General features: G+C 41.9%; 1 protein-coding gene across 7 annotated transcripts in view; it reads right to left on the bottom strand.

Annotated features, from left to right (window-relative positions):
- Positions 1–22,519, bottom strand: part of CAMSAP1 (calmodulin regulated spectrin associated protein 1) — a 31,378-nt gene extending 8,859 nt beyond the window's left edge. The window contains exons 1-12 of one of the 7 annotated variants that reach the window (XM_089534948.1): positions 22,370–22,519; positions 20,294–20,336; positions 18,196–18,358; positions 9,360–9,622; positions 9,039–9,200; positions 7,774–7,854; positions 5,066–5,125; positions 3,840–3,981; positions 3,230–3,369; positions 3,051–3,147; positions 2,020–2,197; positions 115–206 (exon numbers count right to left, since the gene is read on the bottom strand). In XM_089534948.1, the coding sequence (XP_089391074.1) occupies positions 115–206; positions 2,020–2,197; positions 3,051–3,147; positions 3,230–3,369; positions 3,840–3,981; positions 5,066–5,125; positions 7,774–7,854; positions 9,039–9,200; positions 9,360–9,622; positions 18,196–18,358 (1,378 nt within the window). In that variant the 5' untranslated portion in view covers positions 20,294–20,336; positions 22,370–22,519. Of the gene's footprint in view, positions 1–114; positions 207–2,019; positions 2,198–3,050; positions 3,148–3,229; positions 3,370–3,839; positions 3,982–5,065; positions 5,126–6,793; positions 6,827–7,773; positions 7,855–9,038; positions 9,201–9,359; positions 9,623–18,195; positions 18,359–20,293; positions 20,337–22,369 lie in introns of all 7 variants that reach the window. The other 6 variants (XM_089534949.1, XM_089534952.1, XM_089534947.1 and 3 more) reach the window with 6 other exon arrangements.
- Between the last annotated feature and the right edge of the window lie 3,186 nt (positions 22,520–25,705).

Here is a 25,705-nt window from a genome sequence, read left to right as displayed (position 1 = left end):
TAACTTTGCATTGTTGTTTTCAAAGGAAGTAAGTTCTCCCACCTAGAAAAAAATCCCGCATATTCAGCTATTAATGTTTTGTACACACATGCCACAAGGAAATCTTTTGTCTACCTGAACTGTCCTCCCCTTGCAGTGACTTCTGTTGCTTCTGTCTCAAAGGCAACAATGGATGGGCTGGACTGAAGGCAGGGCTTCCTTTTCCACTGTTTGAAAAAGCAAACACAGGGAGGTGGTGTGGGTTTTTTGGCAGTTGGAAACAATACCATAACATAACTGTAGTAGCTATCTGAAATTAACAGGTCATGCTTAAATGAATGAAATACACAGTCTCAAAATGAAGCAATATTAAAAAAAAATAACCACCAGAAGGATGGAAAAGAGTGAATAACAGCACAAGTCTCAAGAGCTCTTGTCGAAAAGTAAGTAATTACTGTAGCCTGACTAAGACAATCTGTGTCAGTGAAAAAATGAAAGTCAGTCTTGAAAATGTAGCACACAAAGCCATCAGTGAAATGCAATACCAGGCAAGCTCTCAAAGACAACACAAAGATACAAATCTGAATGACTAGCACCAGCATATGAATTCAGCAAATGACAGAATGGGCTCAGGTTCAGAAAATGACAAGTGATGAAAACTTTTAGAGATGAAGACTAGTAGCAAAAAGGCACTGTTTAGATTACAAAGGCAGCTAAGTAACGAATGGATGTTCACATATTACTATTCAAGCTTTCCCATACAGAAAAAAAAGCTTATAGAGTCCTGCAAAAGTTATTACCACTACTAGGAGTGAAGGAGATTTGTATTTTCTTATATCCTTCGCTTCCCGGTCTTGGTTATTGTACTTAATTTTTTATGTTACTTCTTGTCAGCTGTGAAGATGTCAAGATTCTGCCTGCAGCGCAACTAAAGTTGAAGGTTGCCTCTTCAGTCACACACTCCTAAGAATCAAATTAAATTTCCTCTAACTCACCAGGGGACCCTAAGAGAGTGTGCTTTCCTGTCCATCTGATTCAATGTGTTATGTGTGGGTGCACACACCTGTGTGTATGCTGACACACTACTGTGCAAAAGAGGTGCTCTCTGTCCATTGTAGCCTCTCAACAGGGGACCAAGAAGAGTCACGTTTCTCTCAGCCATGGAAAGGCTTTCAATATACAAACTAGCATACAGCCAGCTGAGCTCTGGCAATCAATCAGAAGAGAGATTAGTTTTTTGTGGGTTTGTTGGGCTATGTGGTCATGTTCTAGAAGAGTTTATTCCTGATGTTTCGCCAGCAGCTGTGGCTGGCATCTTCAGAGAAGAGAGATTCTTTCCTCCATAAAGTACACCTACTAGGTGAAATAAGGAGCAGGGCTCCTGTACATGTAATGGTTGTGTTAAACCAAAACAAAAATGGTTTAATGCCTTGTTGGTAGAGAGCAGTGGAGGAAGAGGACCTATTTTTTGCCAAATGCTCCTGCACATGTACTACACTTTCCTCCAGGGAGGCAACAGTCGTGTTGGGATTCTGGCAATAGAAAGTTAGGGTTGGTACCTTCATCCTCCTGGGCAGTTTTATGGTACCTCATCCCGCATGATGTTCTATTAAGCATTAAAGTTACAATTTGGCAATCCTAACCACAATGACACTGAGAAGAAGCAAGGTAAGCCAGAAGGGAGTGCCCCACTAGCCCCCCAAAACATTGAAAAATATAAACTCATGAGAACCATGTTCATGCAGCTGCTAAACTGGAATGGATGGAAGCAGGCAGGAAATCAGTTAATATGTCACTGTAGGCAATTAAGAACCCCACAAGTTAAGTAAGGAACAGAGCCCAGGAGGAACTTGTGTCTCCAACTGTGACAGACCCCATCTACCCTGCCCTCTGATATAGCTAAAAAGCTGATATAGCTTCAAAAGTTGCAACAGGTCACTTTACATAGCACAGAACTGCACAGGCCACTGGTGACAGTCCCAAACCACAGCACAGGAAACACAAGCGAGACTAAGTGTAGAGATAGAAAGACAGACTTACAGATACTCAAACTCTTCAGGATGCAGGTAATACCTGTTGCAAGTTTCCAAAGGGAGCTGAGCTGGAGGTTGAATGTCGGCTGAACTGGAAGCAGCTGGACTAGACATGAAACTTCGTTTGGTTGCATTGGAAATAGGAACAGGTGGACGGCTGCTCTTCTGCTGCAACATTGTTTTAGCTAAATATTCATTTACATCATTAGTGTTAATTTAAAATCTGCTACCAATAATCCAGAACCCTAACAGGAGTTTTCAAAGGATATCTTATGTGACTGGTTACCATGACAAAACAGCAAACACAGAAAGTAAGTTTAAGGAGTTGGCTGTTTCAAACATTCCCTAAGAAAAGCCCCACTCAAGAAAAGGAGACTGCTGATGGAGAGGAGTAAGGAAGGAGGGTGAAATAAATGACTAAAAAGAAGCTCATAAAGCTAACACTCCACTGTCATGAGCATAAAGTTAAGCAGCAGATTTTGGGTAACATTAATAACTGCAGAACAAAAGAAAGACAGACCTAGTCCACAGGATGCAACTCACCTCCTTCTCTTGAGCAAACCACACTGAAATGAAATATCCTTGTACAGTCCCTAACCACTGCAGCAGCAATTGTGCAAGATAATCTTTTTGGTGGATTGTACTGTTATAGCTAATGGGATGGACAGTTCCACTGGGATTTTCTGCCTAACGTATCTTGGGCTGGTGCTAAGCTTTTCTATATGCTTGTTGTTAATCAATATTGGGAGAAATGGGAACAAACATGCAATAACTAGCCATGTTGCAGCCTAAGTTTAAACAGACTGCTTCCAAATCAAAACACTAGAGTACAAAGTTCAGTTTTAGAGTGGGTTAGAAAGGATCTTCTAAGTCCTCTAGCAGCTTCCTATGCCTCTCACAGAAAGCATGAGCTACATTCTGAGATTCACTCCAAGTTCCACCTTGACTATAGGGGGGACCCCAAAAACCAATGCTCTGCTATAACACTTTCTGGGTATGCTCAGTGAAATTGATGCTCTATCAGTTGAAGTATCTCACCGTCTTTTACTTCTTGTAAGTCCCTGGGCTGCACAAAGTCTGGCTTGACAATCTCAAACCACCAAAATAACTCTGCAATGAAGACCATGACGTTGGGCTGGGGGGGAAAAAAGAAAGATAACGTTAGTAAGTTAATCTGCATGTAACTTAGAATTGTGTAAGCCATTCATGTGCTTTACCTTTAGAACTAAAGGTGCATAGAGCATGTCCTCCAATGTGAGGTAAAAGCATTTGTTCAGATACTCGTTAGAGAATTCCCGAAGCAGCTGAATGTTATAGATGCTGTCAGCAATTGACGTTACCTCTTTCAGGCATATTTCTAAACCGGGGGCGAGAGAAGATCAGGATCACAAGGCAGCCCTAGAGAGTAACACTCAGCTCATAGAGTTATCATACAGGAGGGAACAATCAAGCATCCCTTTCCCAGGAGGGCTTCCAGCAGAACATCCTATGGCAGTGCTATTCAGATAAGACCCATACTGCAGGAGGCCCAGAAGCTATAGCATTCGCAAAACCTGAGACACCCTTATCTTCTGTTAAAACACTTTTAGTTTCTTAGTTTCTGATGGTTAGACTTTTCACCATGTACTTATGCATCTCCCACCACTATCAGCATGACTGAAGCAATTGGTTTTGGTTGCATCACACCCCTGAACCAGATTGGATTAAAACACACACACCGTTAGATGCTGCTTCTAAAGCTATTTGATATGTCCTTAACCATTCTATTGAGGTTGTTTTAAAAGTAGGTCACTTTAAAAAAATAGAAATAAAACCTTCTCAACATACCATCTAGCTTCATTTGTTCAGGGCAGTAGTAATGTATTACAGCCAGTAAAGCAGCCCCATCACTGCAGTCCTTCATCAGATCTTCAAGCAACGGGAAGAATGGTAACTGCCTACATGAAAGGTGATCTCGACGATAACGTACCTGACAGAGGAAGGCAGAGGCTGTTATCATTGCAGGAAAAACGCTTTTTGTAACTACAACCCAATTCTTTCTGGCATTCTGAGGTGCTTAAACTGTACCTTCGCATCTAGCTGGAATACACTTCCAGTTAAATTAGTTTTCACAATCAGCTTTTATTACAAACATAAGCCTGTTTATCTCCCTTTCAGTAACATATTCTTTGTGTGTGTGTTTGTATGTGAATATATATATGTATATACACACACATATGTAAACAGATACACATATGTACGCATACACACTCTTATGTAATAACTTAGTATAATTAGATATCTGGTCTTTGGTGCTACTAGGCTCCACATCAACAACTGCTTCAATTATACATTAAGCATATATAGCTAGTAATTAAACTTGCAATGGTTTTATTGCATAAACATGACACATAAGCAAGCCCTTCGCCCCCATTAGTTCAGAGTACCGCAATACATTATGAATGCCGCTATGGTTACTGCACAATATAACATGAATGCAATTGACAATTTCACTCACCTGGCATACAAAAAGTAGTGCAATAAGTAAAAACAACCCTAGATTTGTTTGGTTTTTAAAAAAAAGAAATAGAAGATTGCACTGAGACCATATTCAGTTGATAAACCACATTTGACTAATACTTACCAGGAGATCTACATCGCTATACTAAAAGTGATCTAGTTTTTATCCAAAATGTTTAAAAAACAAACAAACCAAGATCGCTAGCCAGCTATGTAAGGCCACATCTAGGCATGAAACATGTATATATTTGAGGAAAGCCCAGGCTGAGGAATTAATTCTGGAAACAAGGAAGCTTGGGGGAGTGTGCAATGCCACAGAATTAATTTTGAATTTGAAAGGCTGGTTTACAGTTGGCCATGCAGAAGAAGTATGGAGCTTTGCCAAATGTTAAAATAACACTGCAGAAAGATACAGAGGCACACGTTCTACCAAACAGGGAAGGCCGTCACAAGAAAAATGGAACTGAGAAGTTTGACAGTGTAAGATGGAGGTTGTTTATCCTCCAGCCTGGAGCTCTCCATAAATATGTAATGCAATATGAATCATACTGTACCACACGAGCATATTCCACTGGTTCCAGCATGCAGTGTGATAGCGCATGCATCAGATCAGGCTTTTGTAAAAGAAATAGCAAGATACGAGATGGCAATCAGAATCAGGTTAACCAATTCAAGTGTTAATACTCATTATATCCCCAAAACATGACTGTTCCAATCAAACTGATTTACCATACACAGCAAGGTGATCTGATTAGTTTAAAGGGTACTCTCCACCTAATCTTCTCCCCACTTCTTAAACGGAAGCAGCAAAATGAGAATGAAGACTCGGGAAGGACTGCACAAATAACTTTCACAATCAAGGCTTTTGATTCAGTGTCAAGCACTCCCTTTGTTCAGGAAGCTAAACACCATACAATTTCAGCAAATGACAAAAGCTAGGATGTGATGTTGAAGGCTTTCGCAGCTGGCATCCACATTTTTTGTGGGTTTTTTGGGCTATGTGGCCATGTTCTAGAAGAGTTTATTCCTGACGTTTCACTGGCATCTCCAGAGAAGATGCCAGCCACAGATGCCAATGAAACGTCAGGAATAAACTCTTCTAGAACATGGCCACATATAGCCCAAAACCCCCACAAAAAACAAAAGCTAGGATCTTTTGCATTGGTTAGAAAACTTCCTGCAATAGCTAGTCTGTGTTTAGGATGGGAATGGCTGACTTGTGCACTAGAAGCTGTGCTGCATTAAAAGTTATAGGAATGTTTTAATAGTATGTCAGAAACACCTCCAGTGCCATTTGCATGAGGATCGGGGCATTTGGCAAAAATCCCAAACGCCGGTGTGCTCAGGAGAATCCCTTAGGTCAATATGATTTATAATCAGGGATGTGACTTCAAGATGGTAGCAGCATTTGCAGAATGCAAGAACCACTGGGCACCCACTGTATACTTAACTACCTTTTCAATAATAATTTCTAGAATAGGTCAGAGCAAGATTTTTGTAGTCTTATATTCCATCGGCAACACTACTGAGAAACAGGCACTCCTGGGCATTTTAAGCCACAGGAAGAAGAAAATCAAAAGCACTCTGTTAACTGAGTGGCAAAGACAGACTCTACAATGCCAACAGTAGTGAATATCCAATTATACATTCATATGCATTCATGATATATGCACACAAGGGGGAAAATGGATCCCATCTAGAAGCAAAATGTGAACCCAAAAGAATGGAGGTCGGTTTATCTTGAGTGAGAGCATTAAGCATTTCCAGCCCTGAGACGAAATATCCTTAACAGAAACGTAGCCTTAAGAAGTGGCTGTGACATGTATGACCACAAGAAGAAAACCTTTTACTGTAGACAAGCTGTTCGACAGCACCTCACCTAAAGCCAAAGTCCAAAATCTTTCAAATCAAAATACAAGACCAACCCTCTTGAAATCTATCTCCAAAAAGATGCAAGCCCTATTACTTTAAACTGACCAGCTTCACCTTAGCGTCGCATGAACAGAGTTTTCTGAACAGCTAGGTTGTTGCTAGTGTTTGACTGTGGTTTCCTTGCGCCCTCCTTTCCAGATTTTGCATATCAACAATTCAGAAAATGCTGTGTAGTGATGAGTATGCTGTATGTACAGTATGTAGAACCATGTAATGAAATCTACGTTTTTCTTAAGGCAAAAAGATTGTTGTGAAAGCAGCATTGCAAATGGAAGCGAACACCAGTAAAAGAATTATTAAAAGCCATGGTTTTGTGGATGACAACCATCATGTAGAATTAATTAACTTACAGGTACTAATTTCCAATACCATTTGGAAGGAGACTGCTCAGGAAGCAGGGAAGGGAATGTGGGAACAGGAGAGGAACATCAGCAGAGCAAGTTATAAGCAGTACTAAAATGCACCCAATCGACAGACACTTTCATATCATGGAATTATTTTGCTATAGAAAGATTCAAAATACTTGGGTATCCTCGGAAACACAAACCAGTACCAAATTAAGCAAGCTCACAGGTAAAGCACCAGTTGAAACTTAGCAGCATTTAGCAGCACTGATGCACAACTGGGTTAATTTTCACAAAAACATTCAAACCACCTTTGAAGTCACTTATATTTGAGAAAACTGTACATTCTCCAGTAATGAAAGTGTAGCATTTCTTCACAATATTAGTGTACTGGAATAGTTATCGGGGGAGGAAAGAGAGGGAGAGTTGCATACATTCACTGCTAATCCTTCTGAATGACAGTACATGCTTTATTAGTATTTATAAACACTTCCTCAGATTCCTCAGAAACATGCCAAGAATAAATGCTGAAACCTATATATTATTCCAATACTTGCTTTGTCCCCAAAGAAAAGAGGGTCCAAATGTTAAATATGACATAGCACTGACATTTTAACACATCAGAAAAACATGAAATACAGATGACAATTCTAATCCAAAATACTAGCGCAGCCTCCAAAGGCACCAGCTTCTCCATTCACTCTGAAACAGGGCAACACATGGCAAGAACGAACAGAGAAGCTCTTGAGTACCTGGGACTGCTAGTCATACACAGGCCTACAAGGTTAGGGAGGCTGCAAGAAAAGAGTAAGAAACCAGGAACATCACAGAACAGAACTATGGGCAAGAAAATACAAGAGACCATTGTGAATCTTGTAATCCTTCGCATATCTAGGTAGGAGGAAGCTCAACAGAAAGATTCACTTCCAAACAATAACCATATGGGTATATCTAATACCACCATATTGACTTTGTTCTGTTTTTACCTTTTGATGACCAGGGCTTTCCAGCAACTGCTGCTTCAGTTTTATCTCTTTTTCTGTTATCTCTCTCATTTTTAGGTTCACCTAAATGTAGAGACAAGGGTAAACAATGCCATGAATTCCCCTAAAAATCTGGATATCACTTAAAATCACTGACAGTTGGTTTTCTTCCACCGGTTCCTCCACTTGGCTTCTCAGCAGCAGTGATAGCCAAAGAGAATGTTATTACTCTAATGACAGATTCACCTACAAGTGGTGTTTCGATGAATTTCCCCCCTTCCCTCAAAACCACAAACCAGATAATAAAACTGGGCGCTAACATCTTGCTGGTTGGGGGGGGGGGGGGAAGGCAAATACACAATAGACAATCCAGGAAACCTGATGCAATTTTAAGCAATGTTCATTATGAGATAAGCACACTTTTAGGCTTCCTCCACTAAAATCAATATAGTTTTAAACTGCTTAACTTTGACGGGATCATATCCTGAATATGTAATCCTGCTATAGCACAAAAGCAAGGGGGGCAAATCTGTGCCAAAGTGATAAACAGCTTGAGGGGAAAAAATTAACAGTTATTTTGCTTGCACCTATTTATAACTAACCGTCAACCCACCAGCTTGGTTTGTTATGAAAGGTTCAGAGACATTAATGCTGGATTTTCCTATCCAGTGTACTATTTTTGAACTGAATTGTTCAAGATCCACATTACTGAAATATTACAGATTATATTTTTTGAAAAATGATAATATCCATGAAAAATCCTCTGCACAAAAATGACTTCAATGTGGATTTCTGTTTATTCCTTTCCCAATCATGACTTCCAGCCTGTTCTCAAACATTCAGGCGAACACTTCTGGTTCTATATATCCATTTACAAAACAACAGTATTGGGCTTAAGTCTGAGAAACTGATTTGGTTATACTGTGTAGATACAGCTAGGCTACTCCAGATCACTGACAGTAGAAAAATACTGTTTAGAAGTAGGTCTCTTGTACATATTTGGAAGCCTCTTGATATTTTATTTAGAAGCAAGAAGAATTATGTATGTTCTTACAACCAAAGAAAGAAATGACTCTGCTGCTTTATCAAGTCTCCATTGACTGACATTTCTTGTGCTAAACACACAAGATTTCATTGGGAAATAATATGAAACCTTAATGATACAGTGATCACTGAACTCTTAGCTCAATCTTTTCAACTAAATTAAATTTCAACCTGAATTAGCTCACATCAATACATTAAGACAGCATTCTACATCCTTATTTTACCTTATTAATCCAGAATATCATTGCATCTTCCAGATCATAGGGCAATTCCTTTGAGGCACTAAACGTAGAAAAACATTTGACACTTGCAACCACTTTTTCAATGCTGATCATTTCCACAGTGTAGGCCATCATGAGAGCATCGATCATTGCCATGTGAGGACTCTAAGGAAGAAAGAACATGGGTTGATTCAAACCTCTCTCTGCAACCCTGGCTAATTCAAATAAGATACAGTCCAGGGAGCTAAGAGGCATGGAAAAAAGCCAAGGAGCAGCACAGATATGAGGCAAGACAAAAGTTAAGCTCCCATTTCTTAAGCTCACCATTTTGATAGGCGCAGAGCTGAGGTCTGATTCAGACACAGGTGTGTCATCGCTCTCCATGACGTAAATCCCTTTCCGAGACAGAGCCTGGATGACCGACTGGTGTCCCTGCAGAGCGGCCACCTGATCCCCTTTCAAAATGAGGCTGCAGACACGGCAGTAGAGTTCGCTGGACAGTAACAGCTTGATGACAGGTGGTTTAATGTGTTCCTGCTCATACTGGTCTATATAAAATGGGTCTTTCAGCTCCTCTGGGATGTTATCTGGAACAAAAGAGGAATGAACTCAAAACAAGAGAATTTTCTTCATGTGGGAACAAGACAAACACATGTGTTTATGGTTAACAAAAATGCAGAGGATCAGAAAACAAATTATTTTCTGGTGTTTCAAAAAGTTGAAGAACAGGGGATAAACAACTTGCTCCAGCAGAAGCAAGAAAAAACACGCTTTCTTTCATCTGTAGGGTTGGGCTAATTGAACATACTATTTATCACCAATAAATCAACACACCAATGACACCTCTGTCAATATTCACCAAAAATAGGCATCAGAGTTTAAGTATGTTGTAAATCCCATTTAACAGAACGTAGACTGCAATTCTAAACATGCTTATCTGGATAGAGGATGCAATGAACGCAGTGGTACTTGATTTCAAAGAGACATACATGAAAAAGAAATGCTCGGCAATAAGTCATGGATGCCAATGGTAGTTAAATATACTCCATCAGATGATGGACTTCTCCCAATTCAATGTCAATCAGTTTCAGTAAAGAAAAACATCCAGAGATAGACATAATCCCAGCAAGCTTAATAAAGGTGAATCATCAAACTGTGTTTCTGTCAAACAGAAAGGAGCTTATTCACGCGATCCGTTAACCATCAACACATTCAGCCTGGTAGAAAAGATGATGTTAGAAGATGTAGACCAAAAACACTGGGAAATTAGATGCTGTGAAGACAGTCGGACACGTTTCAACCTTAAGAAGTCAATTGTTAAACAAGTTAACTTTTGGTAGGTATTTCTTCTTAGCACTAAACCAGAGGCTAAAAATTAAGCAGCCAAAAGAAACTGATGCGCTCAGGTCTGCAGGGGTTTACTCCCACAACAGATTTATAGTATAATAGTCTCACCATTCTTAAGATCAAGCTTACTATATAGAGTACTGGGGTAGACTCATATATTAATGTAGACAAGCTTACTATAGCGCAGAAGGCTTCAATGGTCAACTATCTGCCACGTTTTAGGAACAGTATACTTCTGGGAAAGGTACAGCAAAGGATAACCATGAGGCTCAAGGGATCAGATCACATTCCTTAAGCACAATCCTAATAGCTAAAACATGGCTGTTGTGTGTCTTCAAGTCACTTCTGACGTATGGCAACTTATAGTGAACCTACCATGGGGTTTTCATAGACTAAAGTCTACTTCCTCATCACCTTCTCTTATAATACAGACAAATGAAAATGGTTACTAACGCATGCTGTGATTTACTTCTATGAAGCTGCAATCGACATCCATGTACCTGTATGTAAGCCTCACTGAAATAAGGCTTACTTCTAAGTAGGGCAAGGGGAGGACTGTAAAATTGGCCCAAATTTTCGAGATCTGCCAGGCCTTTCAACGCTTTATAAATCCTCAAAATCCTTTTTGTATTTGGTAGTATTCTAATAATGAAAGTGCTGAATGTTAACAGCAACGAGAGCAAAACAGAGCCACAGACAGCATGCTCTAGAAAAGCTGGAAGGTCCCACGCACAGGTAGCATGCTCTAGAAAAGCCTGAGGCTTTGTATAGTAAGAGAGTAAGGGCTTTAAAAAAAACTAAGCAAAGGAAGGCATTACAAATTATTTCATCCAACAAAAGCTACAACCCTGTGTTTGCAAGATCTGTTGATGTCTGACTCACAAAGGGCTCGCAGAGGTCTCCCATTCACAGGATCATCATAGTTAAAACCCAACATGATGGCAAGTAACAACAAAGCCCTGTGCTTCCTGCCAAAAACATACACACACACAAACCCAGAGAAGACTAAGCATGCTTAGAAGCCATGGAATGCTTGAAGGAAAAAGAGAAAACCAGAAATCTGGAGAGGGAGGGGACTGTCCTCCTTTAACTCCTTCTCAGCTTACGGTTTATAGGAAAAGAACATGGCTCACTAACACCCCAAACAGAAGCGTTCTTGACAAGGAGTGAGGTTACAGCTCATTCTATCTGCAGATCCCACTTATCATGTAAGTTTCCCCTGGTATCTTGCTTTGTTTTCATTCTTATTCTTAAAAACTAATCCCAGACAAAAGAAACACATTTTGTTGTGTTCAGCAGAGCTTACTCCCTCACACACTCACAACAATTCTAGGAGCTCAGATGGGCTGAGAGAGAGAGAGAGAGAGAGATTGATTGAGACTGGCACTCACAAATATAAACATGGAATCGAACCTTCTTCTCAATTTTAGCATTCTTTCCTATACACAGCCATATACAGTGGCCCCTCCACGTTTGCTGGGATCAGGGGTGAAGGACCCCCATGAATGTGGAAAACCCACAAATAAAAAAACACTATTCTTTTTACTAGAGAGGACACCTTTCTAGGAATTTCCAGGTCCTCCAGTGCAACACTATGGTCACCATCAGCCAGAGGTTGCTCATAGGTTGACCTCACACTATGTAAATGGCTGTCTGTAGCCCTACAACATGATGTTGAAGGGTAAGGACTCATGACTACAGACGCCTCGATATTCAACTTTTGTATTTGGAGATGCACTCCTGCCCTGACTACTAAAATAGCCAGCTGGGATGTTTGTTTGGAGACTCATTTTGTTCAGATTATATCATAATACTAAACGGAAAGATCATAAAATACATCACTAGGCCTGCTTGTATGCAGTTATTGTTATCATGTTTCAACGCTGGATAGGAAGCAACCGGTTTTATTGCCATCTTAAGTTGTGGTATATTGCAATGGTAAGTTTCACTGTCAGCTGGAGAGCATCTTCCAGGCAGAATGGTGGCCAGACATAAACATTTTAAAATATGAAATCAATTTTACAAGCAATGTAGAAAAAGGGAGAGATATGCCAACAGAACATTTAAGCCACGCAGAGAACTCATGCATGACTTTGTTGCAATAAGCCAAACACTTCTTTACGGAGTTCAAAGGGGAACAGACAAGAACTAAAGTGAAGGAACGGAATAAAAAGGCCCTTGATATTTTTGATGCCCTCTCAGATTAGTTATCCAGACAATATTACACCAAAAATATACTTATACCTGTGTACTCAGATTCATAACTCATTTTCCTAGATTAGTGAAAGAAAAATTACTTGAAAGCTAGGTAGCAAAAGGAGCAAACAGTGACCCAGACATAAATAAAATGCACATGAAGTCTGTAGACTAAATACTAGTCAATGGAAGGCGTCAGTCTGATTTTCTGATGTTAAAATGGCTGAAAATGATCCCATTAATGCTTTTTACCTTATGACTGCATGAATCATTAGTTATAAAGAAGTCCAATATTTTCTCACATATAATCATTTGCATTGGACACCATTCATTACTATTTTGCCTTTCGACTAGAAACACGCAACACAGAAGAGTGCTTCATGCAAGAACAAGCACCAAGAGTGAATAGTCATAGTGGCTTTTTAAAGAGACAGAGTCACGCTGTCCAGTTTTGCCAGAAGTTACTGTAAGTTCAATGTCACCACGCTAAAAGATGACTGGGCAACACACATAGAGTTCCTTGATCAAGATATACAAATGCAGTGATAAGACCTTACTTGTGAGCAAATCTATTGGACAATGGGACCTCAGAGCAGATATGCATAAGACCGTGCCATAAGACTTTCTACCATGCAAGTAGTATCACCAACTAAGTATGGACATTTAAATGCCAGCCATCTCCAGTGTTCTCCTGCCTGGTTTAAAGATCACAAGAAGCAAACCTGTCATTAGGAGGAAAAATTCAACACCGCAATTAAGAGCAATCAGGTAAGTGCTAAAGGCTTTAGTCATAAACGCTTATTATTGCATCTACAGCCTGCTCTTCCACACATAATGCCTTCAAACCAAGGACATTGTTGTGGTATTTTGTCATCCCCGTTGATTTAATGCTATTACTTGTTGTTAAAATTGCACCCTTCCACATATGGCTCCAACGGCTCTTTATATGTTTGTCAAACCGTTCCCAACATTAAGAGCATGAATGGGAAAAAGGTATCCTGCATCAGTTCCATGGTCCATATCAACCTGACTAGCGCACTATAGCTTCCAGTCGATGGAGATATGCTACTGCTCCCTATGAATATGCCACCCAAAGCTCCCTATAAATATACCACCCAGAACAGTATTTTTTTGTCATATGATTGCTTGAAATTTGCAAATTTGGCGACGGAGCATCCAATTCACTCAACAACCATTTTTAATCGACATGACACATCCTTAAATGTATGTTAGACATGCATTATCATGTTCAGCTGAACAGATGGGGATCTTAAAGACACCGGTTAGATCTATTAATCATCTTTATTACTCAGAGAAACATGCAACATAAATCATATACTCCATACAGTCCACAGAAAAGGCAATTGTCTTTTGGCCTACTGAACACAAGGCTGTCTCACTGTACTACATTCATTCCAAATCAGGCCCAGGTTTAAAAGGGAAGACAAAATAGGGCACCGCTGCCTTACATGTAAAAGGCATCAGGACATATCACAGTCTTGTATCACCCTGGAGGGTAGGCAGCAACGTATCGCTTAAACTGTCCAAGCAGAACACTTTCCCTCCCTGAGATCACCTTCCCTGTGCAGTATTTCTGCATTTTCTGCATAAGCACACACAGTGTATAATCACATTTAAATGAGAATTAGGTTGGTCAGCATAATATTATTCTGGCTGATGGAAATATTCCCCAAGAAAGCTAACACAGAGTAAATATAATTCTTCTACTGTGACATATTTCTTCTGATCTTTTTCATAGAACAAAAGCTAACTTATAAGTGCAAGTCCAATCTTTTCCCACTGAGCTCCAGGTAACATGGCATTTTGCTGTTTACAAGTAGTACAAAATAGGAGTGCCTGATGGTGTGACATTATATATAGCCCATCTCCTGGGTTAAGAAGAACCCTCTAAAAATGAAAGGCAGTATCAATTATAATAGAAGACAACAGAGTACAGCAACTGAAAGGCTGCAGGGAAACAGTTTAATATAAATAGCAATATAAGCAACATATAGCTCAGTACCTGCCACCCAAAAGGCCAAGGTTTTCGCTGAGAGAAGGCAAAGACAGTGACTACTTTATTGAAAGATAGAATCTTTATCCTCATACAGTGGAACAATAAAGTTCAAGGCAGGGGCCAGCCTTATTTGGTATTTGGGGCAATCTAATTACAGTACATTAAAGCCCCCGTTAGAAGATATTTATACATTCCCTCAGCTGATGCTGTGCAACAGGGCAACAGATAAGTGGCAAACATGCAAGCTTGCCTTACTGTTGTTACCACCACACAACAAACCCTGGAAGGGTTCTTTTTAACCCATGTCTGGTTGTGCTTATTAGATGCTTTCCACTCCCTATGTTCTGGATGCTGGCTCTTTTTTACTGCTCACAGCTCTCCAGGAAACTAGGTTTCTAACCCAGCTCTACAATTAGGTCAAACAGGCTTGAACATGATGGCACTGGTCCTGGTCATCTCACTATCATTTTGCACGGATATGTGCCCCCTCCAAGACCTCAGGAAACCTTTTGGATCCACCAGAGGCTGGTCATTGCAATAGGTCACCTATTTGTAGAGGCTTTATTTGAGCGTCATTCCATGTTTCCAAGTTCAATGTTTTATTCTTAGTACAGTGCTACCTCGGGTTACGAAATTAATTCGTTCCGCGGCGCCGTTCGTAACCCGATACATTTCGCAACCCGAAAAGGCTTTCCGTTAGCGCTGGAAAGCCGCTAGCCGCGCTTCGCATTTGAATTTCGCGCCGAAACGCGCCGAAATGAATTTCGTAACCCGAAAAATCTTTCGTTACCCGGAACAGTTTTTTCCAATCTAACTTTTTCGTACCCCGGAAATTTCGTAACGCGATCAATTCGTATCCCGGGGTACCACTGTACTGTTTGATTGAGAGCCAGCATGGTTTAGCGGATTGAACGGTGGACTATGACTTTGGAGACCGGGGAATGTATTCCCACTTGGCCATGGAAACCCATTGGCGACTACATTCTCTCAGCCACAGAGGAAGGCCATGGCAAAGCCCCTCTGAACAAATCCTGCCAAGAAAACCCAACAACAAGTTTGACTTAGGGTCACTGTAAGTTGGAAGCAACTTAAAGGCACACAACAGCAACAACTGTATGATTAAACAGCAATTAAGCAATTAAGTACTATAAGAATGTTAACTAACACTACTATAATTACGGCTTGTGCTGGAAACAGATTGAACTATGATTTGAATATGTCAAAAACAGTCCTAACCACTGCCATCCGGTTCACCATGGGAGGAATGAGACAGTGTCTGTCCTTCAAAGATTGGGAAAACCTGCACACGATACAAAGGATATCACTGATGTTGGAACCCAAAACAAGCTATTTTGGGAATAGAGGCAGCTCTCGATGGAGTCCCTCATTTGCTGGATAGGCCTCAGGTCTGGCCATTTGGAGCTGGCATAACTAATCCTTCCCACTTCAATGGGGAAGCGGCTAGGGGACAAAAAGAGGTGAAGCCTCCCTGCCCCAAATCTCTCATTATGGCTAGCACAAGGTGGGCATAGCTTTGAAAGCAGTGGTGACCCCCAAATTCACAGCCTCACCCCCAAATCCAACTCCAGACTGCAGTGACTGCTTAGAAGATGAAAAGGAAGAAGTTTGGCTTTATATTACAATATTATCTAACAAAGAAGTTTACACACACACACACACACACCACTTAAAAGCTTCAACAAAATACCCTAAAAAGCATTCCACAGAAAAGGCCCCACTACAGAGATGGCTCAACCTTGCCTTATTGTTATAGCACATGAAAGGGTGGTTCATAGAGCATCAGGCATTTACAAAGGCCTTTAGCACTGGACAGGGTCAATTCCCACCTTCACTCCCATCTGCAGCAACTACAGTCTTTTGTGATGCTGGAAAACAGTGCTCTCTCAAGGAACAGAAAACATTAGACAAAAATGAAGCACATACAAAACAAGATGGAGATGGTGGCACAGTGTGAGACAGTGGTCGAAGGCATTTTGGGAAGGAGTAGTTTAATTTATGAAGTGAAACCTTTTTTTCTGTCTTGCCCAAAATTCTGGAAGGCTACACATTTGCATTTCAGCATTCAAAGAACATTGGACTACAAATACATTAACACGCTCATGGCAGGTTTCATAGCAGTAGGAAGAACAGTGCTCAAGAATTATCAGCTTAGGCTGTATTAAGTGGACCAGTAAATTTAAATATTGGACAGAATGACAACCACAAAATAAAAAGGGATTCTAACATTGATCTTGAAGCTAAGTATATCTATGTCCAGAACCTGCCATCAGAAGCCACTGTTCAAACTCAGTTCCCATGGCTGTAATAAACATAAACACAGGCCACACCATTAGTTTGTTCTTCACAAGGTAGAATAAGAAGTGTTTGCACATTATTTAACATACTACTGTTTAATAAGGCACAAACTATTCCAAGAGGCAAACTACAATGATGGAGCAAAGTCTATTTGCTTCAAGGTCCAGCTGTACATTTTTAAAACAGCAATGACAGATTAAGTTATGAGGAGAGAGATGTTTGTTGCTTCGTAAAATTCCTATATATTTTCAAGAACAGTAGAAGTAAATACAGGGAAAAAATGGACTGACTGCAACTCCCAATGTCACTGCACCACATTCCTAACATTTATAAGTCTAAAAACAAAAAAGTAACACTTTAGCTGACAACAAACCAAAGCCATGCGACGGCAGGAGTACAGTGTATTACTTAGCACTACCACAAAGCAAGCCAATGTTAATCCATTAAGCATATTAGAGTTTGGCAAATTAGAGTTAGATTAAGAGGACTATCTCATTTCCCGCAACATTTGTGTATGTTATATTTTGTTTTGCTTTATCATGATAATCAGCAGCCACAAATCCTTAAAGACACCAAGACTTCCAAATATGTAAGAAGGAGGCACTGCAACTCAAGACACAAATTTACAACTGGGCTTTACAAAAGAAGATCGACTGGAATGGTCCCAATTAAGATCCACTTATACAAAAAAACCTGGGTGTTTGAAAGAAAGTCTTTTCTACGATTTCCATCTAGTCGTGATACAGCAGTGTGACACAAAACAGAATGAGGCCTTACTACTAAGTCTTGGATGCAGGTGGTTCAAGTCTGTGGGGAGATATCCAACAAGTAAAATGTCTGCAGTCCACTATATAAAAACCATACATATCTTTTTAAAAACCCTAGATCGATTATGTGCCATCAGGAGGTAATGGCAAGGATGTACATGGCTGCCAAAATGACTCACGCTGCAAGGGCCTAAGCAGCCTGCAAGAGCTCAGTGTGGGTCTGTGGTGTGTAGAACAGCACTAATTTAGCAGAAAGGAAACACAAAACACAGCAGGATGTGAGGCACTTGCAACTGCAACCCATTTACAATAAGGTTGGGGGGGAGCAATACATTGACAAGCCTCCTGTCAGGCATTTATCCTTGTATTTGAAAACACAGGAACAGGGCAGCCAGCAAATCAGTTGGACACACAATTGATATGTGAAACACAGGTCATCTCAAATCCACTTAACATATGAAAAGGCAAGGGAGGGAGAAGAAAAATAAAAGCATCATCACCCAATGGGGCGTCTTACCAATTCCATAGGCTTTTGCACAGATCCACTGTAGATTAGCAGCTATTTTTGCTCGGGCCGAATCATAGAGTTCCAATGGAACGATCTCCGCTGCGCTATCTGTTAGAGCATCCATTTTTCTTCTTGTGCTATCCCCACCAGCACAAACATCAACATCCACCATCTGAAACAGAAAGGAAAGAGACCCATCCTAGCACTCCCAGGCTAAAATTCACGAGACACAGAGCCGGTTTCCACGCACAGCACTGAACACAGATCCTTCGGTCATGGAAACGCCAGCATTTTTTCCTTCTTTATCTGCCAGGGCTTGGTCTAAGAGCAAAGCTCAGTGGGAAAAAGGCAGTCTGGGCGATGCTTTGATGAGATATGTTAATTCAAACTTACGGAAAGGAGGGAAGCCCACTATCTCAGGTGTACAAAGGAATACAAGGGAAAGACAACATGCACAATTCATATTTATCATCCTAGACTGGCTGCACACGTCCTTCCCCAGCGGGTTTCCGGCCTGACAATACAGACAGGTACCAAGCAGTTTACTGAAGGAGAAAATTCCCTGATCGTCTGATTTCTCCAACAATGGAACGGGGAAGAACGGGTGGCACAGCAGGGGAAGGCGGCAACAGAAGGCGGCAGGCCTCAGGTTTCCCTGCTTTTGCCATACCCTTGTCTCTTTCCTTCATCCTACCCCTAAGAGGGATCAGCCGCTGGCTGGGAGGAAGAGAAGCACCAGACACCCGGAGGCAAGAGGATAAAGGGAGAGGGCAGGACACAGAAGTCCTTCCACCAACGTCGCCCTTGCCCCTTTCGCCAGCGTGTTTGCGTGGCACACGCCAGGAAAGGGGTGGCAAAAGGCAGGTGTCTCGACATACCTTTCCTGCAAGAGTCTGGCTCCCCAACAAAGACAACAAAGGACATCTCCTTGGCATCCTCCGTTGCATCTACCACCTCATCCTCCTTTCTGCTGTCTCACTATGCTTTCCAAAATACCTCTCTACCTTTGCCTGTCAGTTGCCTCCAGTCACTGTTATCACCCCCACCAAAATGTAGGATATTATTATGCTTGTTGTTCTTCTTATGCTTCAGAATTCCTTAGTCTCTACCTAATATATCCCCACCTCTCCCTTAAAACCCCCGATGACAGCCCCATCACTTCTGGATCAGATCTAAACCCAACATTTCTCCTAATCACCCACACACACCATTTTCCTATTTGTTGTGAGCCTTCACTCACACCAAACCCCCCTTCCCCCAGGCCTGGCCCATTACCCCTCTCCTTATTATATACTTGCCCCCAAATCCCTGTCCTTCAGCACTTTCCAAGCAACTTGATTCAACGTTACATAAAAATAGACTGTACACATAATGCAATGTGACATGAACAATGACTAAGATGCTAATATTACTGTTCAATCCCCAATCTTTCCCATATAAAGAAGACCGAACAGACTTTCTTATGGTGCCTCAAGCCTTTCCTCCACTTCTTTCTCTATTGTCACAGCCGCTCGGTGCCCCTCCTCTCCCCAAATGGACCCCAACCTTTGCCAGGGGTTCCCCCACTCACCCCTTTTCTACTCCTCCTGCCCCACTTTTAAGTCTTGTTATCGCGCAACGCACATAATAATCTGTCCCCCCAAATGCACAGTCCCATCCCCTTAACATCTCATGACCCATTAGGCCACACAAATAACAAAACCTCCTCCCAATCCAATCCAAAATATTCCCTATTTAACTGTGGCCCCCAATCCCTATCCATAGCTTCATGCGATCCCGATGGCGATGAAATCCTTTCATTCCTAGGCAGATACACACCAACAAACCTATGATCTACGGACCATCCGTTCCTAAGAGGCCCAAAGCATGGCGCGGTGGTTTGAGCGCTGGACTATACAACTCTAGAGATCAGGGTTTGAGTCCCTGCTCAGCCATAAGAACCCATTGGGTGACCTTAAGTCAAGCCGCATGCTCTCGGCCTCAGGGGAAGGCAAAGGATCCGTGACAGGGTTGCCACAAGTTGGAAACAACAAGGCACACAACAATGAAACACACAGAATGATTCTCCCCACTCAAAAAAAGAACATGAAAAGAAACCTTGGCTCACCTGTTATACAGGATCTCTGAAAAGCATCTTTACCATTTCACTCCTAGATGCAAGTGAAATGCAAAACCAATGTTTGGATATTCCAGTGTTTTCCTTCAATCCACACACAACGAAAACCCTGACCCACCTTGCACACTTCCAAGTATTGCCCCCAACGCAATGACCTCCTGACAACAATGAAAATTACACATCCCATCTAATATCCCCATGTTTGCCCCTTAAGGCCTATTCAGTTCCCCACACAATAGCTAGGTCCCCCCCCCCAAAATAAAACCCTGGCCCTCGCAAATGCCTTCACACAACAACCTGGCCTCCTCTTTTGTACAGAGTGCCCCCCTCAAAATGTATGAACCTTGAAACAGCTAACAGCAGCTGTGGCGATTCTATGGAGGCGAAGTGCAGTGGATCCATTTGCTTGGGGGAATCAACGCAAGAGCAATGATTCAATCCGAGTTACAAACCCCATCTTAAACTGGGGGAGGGACTGCAACAATAAGCTGTTGTGGGTCAACACACACTGAGTACCTGTGTATATATTACCATTATATTGATCTAGATCCTGCTCTGGCCCCAAAACTGGGACACAAAATGGCTTACAAATGAAAAGAACAATACAATTAAAACATATAAAAGTGTGTGTTTGTGTGTGTATGCATATATATATGTATGTATGCGTATTTGTGTGTGTGTGTGTGTGTGTGTATCCATACATGTGCATATAGTTTAAGCATACACAGATGCATGTATGTGCCTGTCAACTAAGAAGATACATATATTCATGTGTGCATATACATGCATAAAGACAGACAGGTGTATAGGTGAATGTGTGTGTAGGAGAAGGCAATGGCCATGCTAAGTTCGCCTGGACTTGAAGGCACACAACAACAGCATACACACACACACACACACACACACACACACACAGGCTGCCTGTGTCTCTATTTGGGGTGGAGAGGACCTGGTTGTTTTGCATGAAGGGAGCAGAGACTGGGATACACAATGGGAAGGCCAAGTTGTGTTTCTTTTCTTGAGGAAGGAGGGTTACATTTGTGTGTGTGTGTGTAACTGTGTGTCTTACTCTCATTTTGTGTATATATACACAGTATGTATATATATGTGTGTGTGTGTGTGTGTGTGTGGTGTGTCTAACTCTCTCTCTCTCATATATACATATATATGTGTGTGTATCTACACATGTATGCCTCACTACATGTGTATATGTGAGTGTGCCACTATGTGTGTATATATACACATGTATTAGTATGCATGTGTCTGTCTGTCTATCTATCTATCTATGTATATTTTGTGGCCCACCCCCCCAAATGTCCAACAGCCCCTCACAATAACATGACCTCCTCCTTCACAATCACACAGTCACACCTTAAATGTGTGTGTGTGTGTGTGTGTGTATATGTGCGTGTAACTCTGTGTGTCTAACTCTCTCTCTCTCTCTGTGTCACTATGTGTCTATATACATATGTGTAATATATGTGTGTGTACACACACACCTTTCTTGGCCCACCCACCCCAAAACTGAAACGCCCCCAAACACCCACCAGACACACAATAAGCCCACCTGCCCCTTCACAACCTCACAGCCCCCCCACATATAGATCTCTGTGTGTGTCTTTGTGTGTGTAACTGTGCGTCTATATGTATATGTGTGTATGTGTACCCATGTGTATACTGTGTGTGTGTAACTGTGTGTCTATATGTATATGTGTGTGTACCCATGTGCATATATGCATATGTATAAGTAGTGTGTGTGTGTGTGTGTGTGTGTGTGTATCTACATATCTGTATGTCTATCTATCTATCTCTTGGCCCTCCCACCCCCAAACTGTAAACGCCCCCAAACAGCCCCTCACAGACACACAATAACCCCCCTTATCACACAACAACAACCACAACCACAACCCCTTCCCCTCCTGGACCCTAGTCGCCCCTCCCCTTTAAACAGGAAAAGGGAACAGCCTCCTTCCTCCCCTTTCGACCGGTTTTTCCTCCTCCGACTCACACAACCACAACCACACACACACACCTCTATCTATACGTCTCCCAACAGCCAGGGCTTACCTCATCGCCGCCGAGGCCAGCACCGGAAGCGAGGGCCGTCTGATGAAGGGAAGGACGGGCCACCTTTTTGATTCTAAGCCCCTTTTGCCGCAAAGCTGCCGGAAAAGGCGCCTCCTTCGAAGGGAAAGAAAAACTGAGCCAGGACCAGACTCGGGGCCGCGCTTCGTCGGGCGCGCGCGCCGACACCTCCCACTTCTATTGCGCCTGCGCGCGGCGCGAGGGGGAGGAAAAGGGGGCGGGGCTAACGGTCATCTAGGCAACGCGCGCGCAACAACCAATCGCCTCTCTCTTTCTCTTACTTCTCCCCGCCTCCTCCTCCTCCATCCTAGAAACCGATTGGCTGGAAGCCGCGCTTCTCAATACTTGTTCTCTCTCCCGTGTGGGGAGGGAGCGTGGTAGTTCGGCGCATGCGCGGCGGAGGTGAAGGGTTTTTTCTTCCCCTGACTCCGCCCCCCTAACTCGCCTTAGCAACTGAGATTGGAAACTGAGAGCGATTGCCAAGAGGAGGAGGAATGGGCGTGGCTTAGCCTCTGCCCACCAATGATTTGGCTCGCCCGGCCGTGAGTGACACGGCGATTGAAGGTTGGACCCGCCTCCCGTCATATAAATAGAGGTTATGTGGAGGAATGGGGTCCAGAAGTCGAGGAGTTGGTCCAATGGTGGCATTGTGGCTCCCTAAATAGACACAGATATGAGGAGAATGAAGCCCATTGGAGGCAATGGGGTTTCTGAGGGCCCTCAAGAGTCAGTTCCCATCTGTAAAATGGACATAATATATGCACACACTGTACATATATACTGTATATATATATATATCCTGATATATACATACAAGTATATAGATATAATACACATAATATACATGTTATACTCTCATATATTATATACATATATATATATATATATATATATAGTATTATATATTATATATGTATATATATTATACCATCCTTCCATCAAGGGTTGTGTAGGACCCTCTCCTCTGCCTTTCCTCCTCACAACAACCCTGTGAGGTAGGCAAGGTGCGAAATGACCAGCCGTCCTTCTTTTCCCAGACGCGTCCTACATTTGTGGGAATGCCCAAACGCCTTCCATTTTGTGCAGGACTAAGAAGCACGGATTCATATTCTGATTAATGCTTTTTAGCTTTTCTTTTATAACACCCTCCTTAATTTTCATAAGGTCCTTTCCCCCCCTTCAATTATTGTCCTACATTTCCCCCCTCAAATGTCCTCCATTTTGTGGGGCCTTCTTGCCATCCTTTGTGGTTACGGTCGAAAGCGCGACCTGCGCTTTGTATAAAGTATATTATAAGCCGAATTTTTATTCCATTTCAGGACTATCTTTTAATTTTTCATTATAAAACCTGCTCACCGATTAATCGAAGCAGCTTTTTTTAGACCGTCGACATGTTTTTAATTGCTTAATCTGTTTAATCGGCTTACTTGGTATATCCTTTCTAATAACAAACAACAAGGGAAGTGTTGGTTTTTCCCCCCATTAGGTCTGGAGCGAGGCTGCTGCTTCAGAGAGCCATTTCTAGGTGGCACGAAAGGGCACAATATGTTGTGTACTTAAATAACAACCACAACAATACAATAATATGCGATATGTATGCATATAATTGTATCTTTGACCATCAGGATGGGAGAAGGGTGCTTGTGAGACTATATGGCTGCATCCGCACTGAAGAAATAATCCGGCTTGATACCGCTTTAACTACTAAAGGCTCTCCAGAAGCTGCATAAATTAATCTGGTTTTGACACCACTTTAACCTCCATCATGGCTCAATGCTATGGAATTCTGGGAATTGTAGTTTTGCCAGATATTTAGCCTTCCCTGTCAGAGAGCTGTGGGACCACAATAAACTACAATTTCTAGGATGCCATGAAAGTTAAAGTGGTGTCAAACCGGATTATTTCCGCACTGTGGATGCAGCCTTTCTGACCCAAGAACAGAATATATGTACACTTGTTGTTCCATATTCACTAGGATATATTATACGCAAGACCCCCGTGAATATGGAAAAAACGCACATAACGAAAACACCAAGAGTTTTACCTGAGAGGAAACCTCTCTAGGAATCTCTAGGTCCTCCAGTGCAACTCTGTGGTCAACATCTGCTAGACATTGACAAGAGTTGCATTGGATTTGCCTAGTAGAGCATTCTCTCTCGGAATCTCTAGGTCTTTCAGTGCAACTTTTAGTTAACCATAGAGTTGCATTGGAGGACCTAGATATCCCTAGAGAGAACCTATTAATCAAATCCGTGAATAATCAAATCTGCAAATATCGAAGCCGCAAATATGAAGGGATGAGTGTATACGTATATGTATATATATTGGCATGCTTTAAATCTTGATTTGGGTGGGTTATGGGAGAGCCAGCGTAGTATATGGTTTGAGTGCTGGACTACAACTCTGAAGACCAGGGTTCGAATCCAGTTTCAGTCATGTAAATTCATTGGGACAACTTTGGCAAGTCATACTCTCTCAGCCTCGGGGGAAGGCAATAGCAAACCTCCTCTGAAGAAACGTGCCAAGAAAACCCTGTGATAAGTTTGCCTTAGGGTTGCCATAAGTTGGAAATGGCTTATAAGGCACACGACGACAACAGCAACAGCCACATTGTGTTGTATTGCAAGCTGAAGCCTTGCGGTTGTCGTTGTTGCTGTTCTCTCCATGCCCTAGTTAGGATTCAAATGGGGGTCTCAATAAGGCTAGCAGAGGGAGGAGGTTGTCCGCTTAGAGTATTGATCAATTTTTGTGCTATTTTATTGGAACAGAGGAAGGGGGAGTCTGTGTCGTGTCCCACTTTGCTTCAAGTCTGAGAAGCGACAGACCTGAGGATGGCTGGCAGTGAAAATGTCTGCAGTTTTGCCTTTCGTGCTAAAGAAGCACTTCCCTGGTATGATTGTTAAATCAGTTCTGTAGCCCACCCACGCTTGCTTCCTAAGGAAAGGAGAGCAGGTTGCACTAGAAACAATAACGTGATATATAGACAAGCAATAGCAAATCACAACAACAACACTCACAGGAAACAAATGGCCTACTCTGGGATAGTCCTAACTTTGCAACCCTAATTCTGACAGCTGTGTTCCCCAGCTAAGTGCTATCACAATACAATGTGTGCAAAATGCACATTTGACAAAATGAGGGTATCCTGCATAAAAGGTGTGCATGCATTTTGTAACTTGGGCCTGTTACAGACTGCCAAAATAAAGCTGCTTCGAGTCTCTTTGGAGGTATGCTATTTAAATGATGCATGGGTCCTAAGAGTCTGGAGGTCGTGCCAAAGCCACACTCCATTCCTAAGCACTGGAGTGCAGCTTTGGT

The sequence above is a fragment of the Sceloporus occidentalis genome, unplaced genomic scaffold (assembly GCF_023333645.1).
Source record: "Sceloporus occidentalis isolate IW3139 unplaced genomic scaffold, rSceOcc1.0.p SCAF_8, whole genome shotgun sequence".
NCBI lineage: Eukaryota > Metazoa > Chordata > Lepidosauria > Squamata > Phrynosomatidae > Sceloporus > Sceloporus occidentalis.
This window is presented reverse-complemented; position numbering and strand designations above follow the sequence as displayed.